This window comes from Syngnathus floridae, chromosome 13 (assembly GCF_059516105.1).
Source record: "Syngnathus floridae isolate MCC-2025c chromosome 13, RoL_Sflo_1.0, whole genome shotgun sequence".
Classification (NCBI taxonomy): Eukaryota; Metazoa; Chordata; class Actinopteri; order Syngnathiformes; family Syngnathidae; genus Syngnathus; species Syngnathus floridae.
In genome coordinates this window covers 8,767,060-8,779,293 of record NC_142425.1, presented here as the reverse complement: position 1 = coordinate 8,779,293, position 12,234 = coordinate 8,767,060, and the positions used below count along the sequence as shown (strand labels likewise).

At 43.2% G+C, this 12,234-nt stretch overlaps 1 protein-coding gene across 5 annotated transcripts in view; it reads left to right on the top strand.

Annotated features, from left to right (window-relative positions):
• LOC148388516 (cytosolic carboxypeptidase 6-like) overlaps positions 1-12,234 on the top strand; it is a 167,370-nt gene that overhangs the window by 108,297 nt on the left and 46,839 nt on the right. For all 5 annotated transcript variants that reach the window (XM_088393479.1, XM_088393475.1, XM_088393476.1 and 2 more), the window contains one exon: positions 544-583. In XM_088393479.1, the coding sequence (XP_088249605.1) occupies positions 544-583 (40 nt within the window). The remainder of the gene's footprint in view (positions 1-543; positions 584-12,234) is intronic.

Here is a 12,234-nt window from a genome sequence, read left to right as displayed (position 1 = left end):
CTCCACTAGATACTAAATGAATGTTTAGTCAGCCATCAGCATGTTCCACTTGAGGCGTGCATGTGAGGCGAGAAGGACTCCGAGTATTCCATAAGTGTCTCTTTGCTTTTCCCTCCGAGCAACTGGTTAATGTGCTTGGATGTAAATGATGTGTAGCTTTGACCGTGACCTAGCTAGTGTGACACACACACACACAGTTTCTTGGATATCTTCTTTCCTGAGGGACTGTTGGTTCAAGAGGGTTGAGGTGTTGATTACTGCAGTGCTCGCTCGTCAAGTGTGTGTGTGTGTGTGTGCGCGTGTGCCAGTGTGTGTGTATCTTCATGTGCCACCTTCCATCTTCTCTTTTAAACCACTTATCTGACACACACTAAATAAAGTTAGCTAGACTACTTTCAACTTTAGCATGCTTCCTCATATACTCCAAATATAAAAGCAAAATATTTTTCCCAGACCATCTCGTAGAAATTTTGTTTCTTGATTTTGATGATTTGTGATATTTGATCAAGTGATAAGTTAACGGATGTTTTTGCTTCCTTTCAGCAACAACGACAGCTGGACCTGTTAACCATCACCAACTGTGGTAAGTCTTTGCCATTTTCATATTTTAACGAGTTCTTGCCTCATACACACTCCCAAAAAATATTTTTTCGGTCACAAAGTTGGATAAAACAAAATCATCTGGATCCAGATATATGTTTTAAGTAAACATACATTTATTTAAAAAAATATATCTATAATGTGAAACTACTTGCCCCCTCCCACAATTATTATTTTTTTAAATTCAGTGTGGTGATTTTATACATTTGATACCTTGGCATAACTAGCACATGTTTTTCTGTTGATTCAACGTAAAAACACAACACAAACCCCCTCCATTGCTCTCCAGTTGTGAGAGAAGCACCGATGTGGAGAGTAGCGTGAGTAGAAGTTTGCAAACTCAGAGCGGAGAACCAGATGGGGATGGCAAAGGGATATAGAGAGACCCATATGTCCAAAGTATCTGTGAGATCTAATGTGCTTTGATTAGAATCACGCACACGTGAAGCTCTTGCGGCGCAGGTTAATTTCGGGGGTTTACGTTGCAGCTGTTCTTACAGACGGCACCGATGCCAGCGTTGGCTGGTCTTCACGGCTCGACAGAGGGCGGCCACAGTGAGACATGAGGTGGGAAGGAATGAAAGAACAACATGAGGGAAGGCTTAAAAGTACTCAAACACCTTTTATGGCTAAGTGAGAAGAAAAAAAAAGACTTTGTGTTGGATTACACTTTTTTTTAACATCTGAGTTGTCAGTTTGTGTCTTAACATGGAAATTTATGGGTGGCTTTGTGGTAGGGTGAAAGAATGAATATCTGTTGAACAAAGGTGCCAAGCTGCTGAATTTAAATTGAAGGATTTAGTTTCTCTTTTCTCAGAAAGATTAAGCAGAAATTAGTCACTTGTAGTTGAACTAAGTTGGAAGATGATGGAAGAAGCTCCAGTCATTTGAATTCCAAAGTCCGATTTGACCTCCGCTACACAATTTGCTTACTTACTTGGCATCGATGGCCGAGCCTTTTCTTTTCTACTGGCTAATCTATTGCTACTGCAGATTAGAATTGAGTGAGGCGAAATACCGTATTTGCCGGTGTATTGGTCGACCTTTTTCGATCCAAAATCGACCGAAAAAAATCGACCTCGACTTATACACCGAGTCATAAAATTTAACTTCGTATTCATCGCTTCAAATGTGATGGTAACCAAGGCCGTTTCTCATGCATCTCATTGTGCGTTGCACTTAGAAAATTTGAACCGGGCGGCGTGCGCGAGTGCGCGGCCCGCTGGAAGTCGAATGAGGCGCCGCCACCACCTCCGCGGTGCTTATAAACAGCCGATCCGCTCGGCGGGGGCTATTTTCGGCCACTTGGCTCGTGCGCACGGCCTCCCGGATGTGCCGGGCGGGTGCACGAGCTCGCCGGCCGCTGGAAGTCGAATGAGACGCCGCGACCACCTCCGCGGTGCTTATAAACAGCCGATCCGCTCGGCGGGGGCTATTTTCGGCCACTTGGCTCGTGCGCACGGCCTCCCGGATGTGCCGGGCGGGCGCGCGAGCTCGCCGGCCACTGGAAGTCGAATGAGGCGCCGCTGTTGTGCTCGATTTGGTTCCCCCGTGAGATTTTGTTCCCCCTGCCGCGGGAGCGCGCACAGCTTGTTTGGAAAGCGAAAAACCGATGCCGTACGGCGTCGTACGGCGTCAGCACTATGTTGTTTTCAATAAAAACATGAAGAATTCACGTTTGCGTCAGTCAATTTTAATTTCTATAAAGGATTATTCTCATTTGATGTCTTTAAATTCATCCGCGTTCTGCCATTGAAGCGGGGTGCATTCAAAGACCAGTCGTACAGACGGAACACTCACTCACTTCACCAAAAAGCAACGATATAATTACGTGAGCTCTTTGCATAAACCTCGATGCAAAGAAACTCCTCCTTTTGGGTATCGTTACATGCTACAAGGAGTATATATTACAAAGGAGACTTTATTCTTAATTGTAATCATCATTCATCCATCCATTTTATTACTCAGGTATTTTCAAAGCAAATTAATATTGTTGCATTTATTAATTTGCTTTAAAATGACAGCGCAATATAATTAAAAGCTGACACTCTAGCAATGTCAAACGTGTTCATTTAAGAAAAAGCCACACACGTTTTGTGATCAAATCTTTCATAACGACAATGATTTGAGTGAATTGATTTGAATGAATAATTGAGGGCCACCCGTGAGGATATGTTCCCCCCCTGTAACTTAGGCCAGGAATGAGGGAACCTGTTCAAATTTGCCACACTACCTGAGCAGACCCCCAGGAAGACAGAAAAAAAAAAGTCTAGGACTCACCGTTCTCAAAATGGGAGGGGGGCACAAATATTCACGGCTTGACATTTAATATAGCGTTCCTGTTACAATTTTTATCCCACCACCTTTCACTTTGCTTGGGACAAAAGGAGCCTTCAGAACTGAAATGTCTTCTCAATTATTCATTCAAATCAATTCACTCAAATCATTGTCGTTATGAAAGATTTGATCACAAAACGTGTGTGGCTTTTTCTTAAATGAACACGTTTGACATTGCTAGAGTGTCAGCTTTTAATTATATTGCGCTGTCATTTTAAAGCAAATTAATAAATGCAACAATATTAATTTGCTTTGAAAATACCTGAGTAATAAAATGGATGGATGAATGATGATTACAATTAAGAATAAAGTCTCCTTTGTAATATATACTCCTTGTAGCATGTAACGGTACCCAAAAGGAGGAGTTTCTTTGCATCGAGGTTTATGCAAAGAGCTCACGTAATTATATCGTTGCTTTTTGGTGAAGTGAGTGAGTGTTCCGTCTGTACGACTGGTCTTTGAATGCACCCCGCTTCAATGGCAGAACGCGGATGAATTTAAAGACATCAAATGAGAATAATCCTTTATAAAAATTAAAATTGACTGACGCAAACGTGAATTCTTCATGTTTTTATTGAAAACAACATAGTGCTGACGCCGTACGACGCCGTACGGCATCGGTTTTTCGCTTTCCAAACAAGCTGTGCGCGCTCCCGCGGCAGGGGGAACAAAATCTCACGGGGGAACCAAATCGAGCACAACACCTGTTGCGATCTCCTCCGCGGTGCTTATAAACAGCCGCATGCGCACGGCCTCCCGGAATTTGAACACATTTCGTCAATAAATTTCGCATATTGAATTTTGAAGTTTAATATAATGCAACAATTGAGCTCGACTTATACAAAGGATATATCATAAAATCGTAAATTTCCGTCGAATTTTAGGGGGTCGACTTATACACCGAGTCGACCTGTACACCGGCAAATACGGTAGTTACCATTACCTGATAAGAAGTTTGAAAGCAACAATGTGTGTTTTCAAACAACACTAACAATGACACAGTCAATACTTGAGCGCCAATTGTTTACTTTTTTTCGCAGCCCGGTTTGGAAGGTTTTTATCCATATTGTAAATCCATTTCATGAATTAATAATTGAAACATTTGCTTTTCTGGGTGGGTTGTGTTGTGGCTGTTAGAAACATCATCTCCCTTAGCCCGATTCCCTTATTCCTTTGTGATATGGCATGATTTTGAAGTTTCATAGCAAATTTGAGCATTTTCAGCATCATGTATCCTGTCCGCACCTGTCCGTCCATCCATCCATCCATCCATCCATCCATCCATCCATCCATCCATCCATCCATTCCATCTACCCATCCATCATCATCCATCCATTCATCCATCCATCCATCCATCCATCCATCCATCCATCCATCCATCCAGTCCATCTACCCATCCATCATCATCCATCCATCCATTCATCCATCCATCCATCCATCCATCCATCCATTCATCATCCATCCATTCCATCCATCCATTCATCCATCCATTCCATCATCCACGCACCATCCATCTCTCATCCATCCATCCCTTCACCCAAATCCATCCACCAATCCATCCCCCACCCAAATCCATCCACCCATCCATCTTTCCGTCCATCCATCTATCCCTTCACCCAAATCCATCCATTCACCCATCCATCCATTTCCCAGCCATTCACAAGGCCACGTGATTTCATGGTGGTATATTTATGTCTTCCCCTCATGTGGTCTTACCCATCATCAGCCCACTCTTTCTCATCTTCCCACTGTAGCGTCGAGTCGACAGCAGGAGGGATCACCGGGGGCTAACAAACTTTATTACCGCCGTGGCTAACATGTGTTCTCCATTGTGTTCATTTGACTAGCCGGTAAACAGTCTGGCACCTAATTGACAATCTCCAAACATACAGGCCTTTGTGAACATAGCACGCCATATCTCCACCGTCTACCTTCTCAGTGTTATTTCCCACACTCATCCGGGCGCCACCCACACAGAGACCCACTCAAACCTCTCTCGACCCTCCTTAATTGGACACTTGAGCGGCACGCGGCTGCATCTGGCTTCTGTTGAACACAGCCTGACATTTCAGACCACTGACCTTTCCAGCCCCGCCACAACTAAATAATGATTAGTCCCGGCAATGCTTTTCACCACAGCAACAGCAACACAAATTAACTGCCGCTGGACACACACACGGCAACAAAAACACCTGAACGCTTTGTCTTCTCGCAGTGAGAAAATGGGGTGCGGACATTGATTTGAGAGGCCATTGTCATTCTTTTGGCCCATCGATTAGATTGTCCTTTTCCATATGTGCAGTTGGCGCGCAATAATGTGTTGTTGTAAATCAACTCGGCTCGCCGCTCTTTAGTCTCTCCTTTCGCCTTTTATGCGCTCTCAGCATTACGGCAGAGGAAAAAAAAGGTCAATCATATTCATGAAATCCGGGCAGGTTTGAGAGGACGCTGGCACGTGAATGCAGCATGTGAGCATCCAATGCAATGACGGGGATTACTTAAATGTTTTGCTTTTCTATTTTGCTCTCAAAGGAATGGAAGCATTTTTCGGGCCAGCAATAGGGGACTATCATGTTTGTTTGTTTTTTTTTCACAACCGTAAAGTACACAGTAGCAGTACACCAGAAGAATATTAAAACACAAAGCAAAGTATAAATATTTGCAGAGACGGATTTTATGTGGAAAATGGATATGAATATTACATGCTATATATGCAGATGTAAATGGAAAAATTCATGCATAAATTGATACAGTATCTACACTGAGCGAACGTGAACGGCTGCCAGTGCTGTATGGGAAAAAAAAGCATTAGGAACATTGCCACGTTAAAGCGTTTGCCCTCTCCTTATTGTTGCATCGTTTCCCCATGTTGAAGCTCATCAAACAGATATAATCATCAGAAAAAGATCACCCAATTAAACATAAAAAAGTGATTATAAGCCTGTGTGAATTAGTAGCCTGCATGTCGTCCAGGCCCTGAAGAAGCGAAGCAGCCCCGGAGCATCAGACGACTACCACCGTTTTTAACGGTTGGTATAAAGTTATTGTTTTGAAATTTACTGTATTATATTCACGCCAGATCTACCAAGGCACACACCTTCCAAAAAGTTTTGCCTTATCAGTCCATTGAATATTCTCCCAAAGTTTTTGTGCTATTTTTCCTGTTTTTTTATTGTGTTGTTAGAAACATTGGGTTATTTTTTTCTAACATCTAAATTTTTTGATAATCTTAAACAGTGATGAAACTGCAAAAACTAAATATTTGATAAGAGGCCAAAAATATACAATTGGCAGTAACAATCCTATATGCTGGATACATTTAGTGATTAATGTGTTAACTATCAACAGTGGAATAATAACTGTACATAAAAAAAAATAATATCGAAACAATTTTCACAGGCTATTGAGAGCGGCGCTCATTTGAACCTTGTTCATTAGAGCTTTCTGCCCGCAGATATGCTTTTTGTTCCTCGCTTTGTTTCTCCAGGCAGACCTTATTACGCTGAGGTCACGCTCGCAACCAGCCGACTGCTGAAATTCAACGGCGCCGTCTGGATTTTTCACATTACTTTTGTGTAACAGCGGGAATGAGAACAATACAGTGGGACGCGGATCTCACATTTGCCACACGATCGGAAACACAATCACTTTAGCCGTATGGTTACCATGGAAACAGCATCGGGTGACGAATTGTAACTTCAAAGTGGGTCACGACAGCTCCGACGGCGTTCACGAGATGCTACAAAACAAGTCGGATTGTAACTTATATTAATTATAAAACCAAAACGACTCAAAAGTTTCATTTACTCACAAATCATTATTTGAATGTAAAAAAAAAAAAAATGATAGCGAGACACAAAACCTCAAATTGCTTCGGGTGGTTGTATTTTAACCATCTACAAAGAAAAACAAAAGTAGTGAAGGTGCCATCAAAACGTCCAAGTAATGTTTTGATGTCTCTGTTGTCACGCCATGTGGCGCATTTAGCAAATTGTGCTCATTGAATTCTGTCATACTTTGGTCGACGCCTCCCTCCATCCCTCTCAAACCTTCAAGTACAGACAGATTATTATTTATTGCTTTTTTTTGTGCCGGCGCCATTACTGTCCAACTTTGAAGAAAACACTTTTCTGTTGTCTGACTTTAACCCTCTTCATTTATTCTTACCGTAAGATGCGTGGCGTCAAAGACTTATCGCTTAGCAAGTGTTTCTGTGAAGTGACCATAATGAGCATCCTGGTCCCCTTTTTAGAATTCAAACAAGAGTTTGAAGTGGAGTCTTCTTGAGTTTGTTTGTTTCTCTAGTGTTGTCCTCCTTTAATTAGAAACAATAAAAGTGGCAGCAACACAGCAAAAAGTCTGCAGTGAAAGTGTAAAAACAGCTCGGACACACTTCGCCCAATCTCCTGCCTGGTGTACATGTAGACCTGAGCTGATAGAAATCTTGGAGGGAGGGGCGAGAGGGGAGGGGGTCTGAATTTCCGCTTGAACGACTTTGCTTTCAAGCTGCAGAGATTTGTTTCCACGGAGGCACCTGAAAAGAGGGAGGGCACGAGTAACACTAAAGAAAAAAAACAAAGATAGTGTATTTTAGAAAACATGCTTTTGTCTAAATGATCAGTCGCGAAAAAGCTTGCTATTATTGGCCTAATTATGTTTCCTGTCGGTGTGAATTTGCATATTTTCTCTCCCCGCTCTATGTGATGCCTTACTTCCATTTTGTTGCAGTGTAAAAAGCACATAAAGGAGAGAATGGCTGCCGACGGGAGGGAGGGAGCACTTGCTTCTTCATATTGAGCAGTTTGTTTTATTGAATGCTTCTCCGCAGCGTGGCTAAATAAGCAGCGGCATGCTAATGAACGGGGCAACCAGGGATGCTAATGTAGCGACGCGACGGCGACCCGCGCGAGGGCCCATTTTTCCAATCCGGGCCCGTGGCCTCCATTTTGAAAATATTTGTCATCAAACAATTCCACGCCCAAATGTCTTGAGCATGCTAATTTCACGCCGCGTACACACGCGTGCTTCTTGTTGCTTCGTGCAGGGGAAAAGGAAAGCAAGAGAGTTAGTGGCCAAGAAGGTATGTGACCAAGTCGCTAAATAGGCTGTGAACAGGCTGGAGGCTTCGAGATGATTTCTTTGTCACCAGTGGAGCCACCAGTGTTGCCGAGCACTGCTGTGGAGCAAATCCTCCCACAGAGCACTGATTGGATTTTTGTTCCGCCGAGCCTTTTGTGTTCGTAGCGTATAGGGACTAGATAATAGGGGTTGATGCCACTCTGTCTCCCTGTTATGGCTGCTGGATTGAGTTCTCGGACTCTGTGTGTGTGTGTGTGTCTGTCTGTGTGACTCCATCCCTTTTCCAAACAGCCATGATATCGTCACTATTCACACCTAACCTGGCTTCTCGACTATCCGGGCCTGAAATTTCCATTCTTACTAATGTCAAGGCTAAATAAAATGTTAATCCAACATACCTGCCATTCAGCTCAAGTCTCGGAGGAATGTTCAATGTCACAAATGCAGCGCAGACCACCTCACCTTGCCAGCAGATACGCACCACCACCGGTCAAGGTCGTTGTCATAGTTTGACGCTCACTTATGTGTGCCGGTGGCTGTGTATGGTAAAGTACTCGACTGTATATATAAATAAAAAAATGATGAATTATTAATTTCCATAGGGAAATTCCACATTTAATTGCCCTGTTTTCTCCGAGGGGTCAGGTGCAGGAGCATTCCGTTAAATCCGGGGGAAAACGCCACTCAGCTGTCCTGTGTGTGACTTTGTACTGACCTCTAATGGAGACGGTGGAAGCATCCAGAAAGGTTATTACAGGACAGTGACTGCTAATGACGCTTAACCGACGCTTTCTAGTAGGTCGGGAAAGAAATGGTCACACGCGAGTCACCCTCAGTTCGGGTTTTCTTTTAAGTGTTAAATTTCATTTCAATAATATCGAGTCTCGTCTTCACCTTTTAAAAATGCTTTACCTTCATTGCGCATTTTAGGTATGATTTCCAACCGCGTGATTTTTTTTCTAAGTAATGCATTAAGCTACACTCCGCTTCCATTAACCTTTTCTCTTTTACTACTCGCTAAGTAATGCTTGAGATATTTTGCAACTTGACTGGAAGATGGATTACAATTTAAGTGTTTATATTGCAGCTCAGCTTCTGCATAAGAAAATGTTACCATTCCAAAATAATGTTGTTTTTTTTGACACGGTAAACATTAGCTTCATATCGGACTTTCAGTCATTGCTGCAGGGCACAGGTGTCAAACTCAAGGCCCGGGGGCCAGATACGGCCCACCACATCATTTTACGTGGCCCGCGAAGACAAACTGTGCATCAAATTCGTGTGTCATTACTAGAATTGCAAATTGTTCACTTTTAATAATATCTTTGTTTTTTCATATTTGACCAGTTTTTACTCGTCTGATTTGAAAACGAGTTATTTGTCAGTTTGTTTTGTAGCTTTATATAATATGAGGTGCTCATACATTTATTTGGGTTGACCGTCGTAATGGCCCTCCGAAAGAAGCTATGACTACAATGCGGCCCGTGGAAAAAAAAGAGTTTGACGACACCCCTGCTGTAGAGAAATATTTGTGAGCTCAATAGCAAGCAGGATTACTGATCTGAGTGACCTTGACCACCCTTCACGAGACAGATGGAGCAATTTGAGTGTCTGTGTGGTCGCATGTTAAGTAAATCGCACTCTTTTTCACAGCATTCTCCCTCAACATGTCCTCTTTATACTTGGCATTCGCCGCCGTGCCATGCAGTCCCCATCAGCCAAAACAAGGAGCGAACATTGGGTCGGCCCGGGTTTTAGCTGCCATTATCTGTCAGATGCCGCGCACCTGTGAGCCGGGGCCGCATGACGGGCGGCCGCTGGTTGCTCAGCCAATCCCAGCGGCTCCCTGCTGTCAGTTAGAGCGGCAATAAAAGTTCTCTGTCTGACAGCAGCCTGGAGGAAAGGCTAAGAGAGGCAAAAAGACAAAGATGTGGGATGCCATTATGGTGAGCTGTATTCTTCCAGACTAAACCTTACCCACTAGCCATCATGCGCTGAGGCTCACTTGCCTGCCAGATAAATGGAGATCAGAGCAGATAGAGGCATGAGAAACATTTACAAAAATCATATATACATATATATCACAGGTGTCAAACTCAAGGCCCGGGGGCCAGATACGGCCCGCCACATCATTTTATGTGGCCCGCAAAGACAAATTGTGCATCAAATTCGTGTCATTACTAGAATTGCAAATTGCCTTCACTTTTAATATGTATATTTTTTTTAATATTTGACCAGTTTTTCCTCGTCTGATTTGAAAACGAGTTATTTGTCAGTTTGTTTTGGAGCTTTTACTGTTTATAATATGAGGTGCTCATACATTTATTTGGGTTGACAGTCATAATGGCCCTCCGAAAGAAGCTATGACTGCAATGCGGCCCATGAAAAAAATGAGTTTGACACCCCTGAAATATATTGTCAGAAAACAAGTCAGCTCTGACACCTAGAAACTGTTTTGTCATTTTCAGTCAACAGCAAGTGGCAAAATGGCCGCCCCCTGAGATGATTAGAAACGGGTGAATTTTGCCTGCTTAATTCATATTCCACTAAACAAACATTAATCACAACACAGTGTTTTGACTAGTTGGCTCAGAATGCAAAGTCACTTTATTATTTTTTTTCTGAAAAATTATGAATGACTTTGGATGTGTTCAACTTGGAAGGTTCCATTGTATGTTTGCTCATATATTGCTTGACCGCCTTTGACTGCGCACTTTATAAATTGCAATTTTGCAAGTCCAAAATCTACTTAGCAGAAAATAACACCGCACTGACAGCGAGGAGATCGATACGAGGCCGCAGCAGGAGCTTGAGCGGCCTTAATGAACCAAATTGACTGGCTCTGAAATATGATGAGTATTTCTTTGGTCGGTTTTCATGTTCCTTATGAAGATCAATGTCTCCCGGACAGATCGCTGCATGGCACGGCCGGTGTTGATACCCTTCTAAATAGTTAATGGGGCATTTATTTACAGCGAGGCACGCGCGTATCATTGTATGCCCCCCTCGTTCTCTCCGGCTCGGTCGTCGTCTCTTTTTCGGGCCCCTCCGGCATACCTTGCTGATTCTATGACACTAGGCTGTTCATTTCATGGGCTATCACCTTTTAAATTGGCGAATGCTGCCGTCACGCTTGATTAGAAATTCCTGCGGATCTAATTATGAGGCATAATAAGAAGAGGAATGCCTCCAGCAAAAATAGGAAAATGGCGTTCTCCCACTGTGTAAACAATGGTTATTGATCGAGGAATGGTGATGCCTAAGAAAAATCAAAATTCTGTAAAATAATATGGGGTACTGTCTCTGTGCTTTGAAAATGGATGCTGATGATCGGGTTGATTGCGTCAACCCACCCCCACCCATCGTGTCACTTGTGTTTGTATTCAGCTGCTCAGGTCTCGATGCGACGCCGCCAATCGTCATCACGCGTGCACCTGGACCCGCATCTGTCCATCCTGCCGAGCTGCAGATTGGCACAGGTGCCGCGTCTCAATTGGTCGTCTGCACGCTGTTCAATTCATTTACGGACCCCCCCCCCCGAGCACTAGCCCACTTTTTCCCCCCACCCAAATTTGCATGACCTCTATTTGTTTTCATCGACTTCCTCCGCACACAACGAGGCTCGGAGTCATTTATTTAATCCCGACGTCCATCTGTCCGTATGGGCGTCCGGTGGAACTCTTTGTGATTCCAAAAACGACGCGGCAACGATGACGTGTGTTGCCGCAGTCTAATTCCATCATCGGCGTCATTACTGCTATTATCCCGTGTCTCCCTTTAATGCAGGCTAATGGATGACCAATTAAGATAGATGAGCCTGGCAGTGTGGAGTTAATAGCCAGGACATGATGTCTGGCTTCTATCCTGACTCCCACAGTCTCTTTTTATGGCTGAACTGGCCCTATTGATTATAGCCCCAAAAAATGTTAGCATTCTTGTTGTTGTCCCGTGCTAATATTGTGATTGTTGCTGTAAATACCCTTTCAAATCGTCTTTTGTACCAACCCATAGCAATCGATCACTTCCTTAGTATGAAAGCTGTGTGGTACCCAAGCACAAGTTGGTCTCCTACTTTTAAAGTAAATTTAAAAGACTTTTTAAGAAACTAAATGAACTCTAAATATTTAGAACGGCAGATGCCTTCGCTTTTAATTGCCATGCTTGATTATAGTAATCCGTTTTGATTGCACCACAACATTGAAGGAGAAAAACGACTTT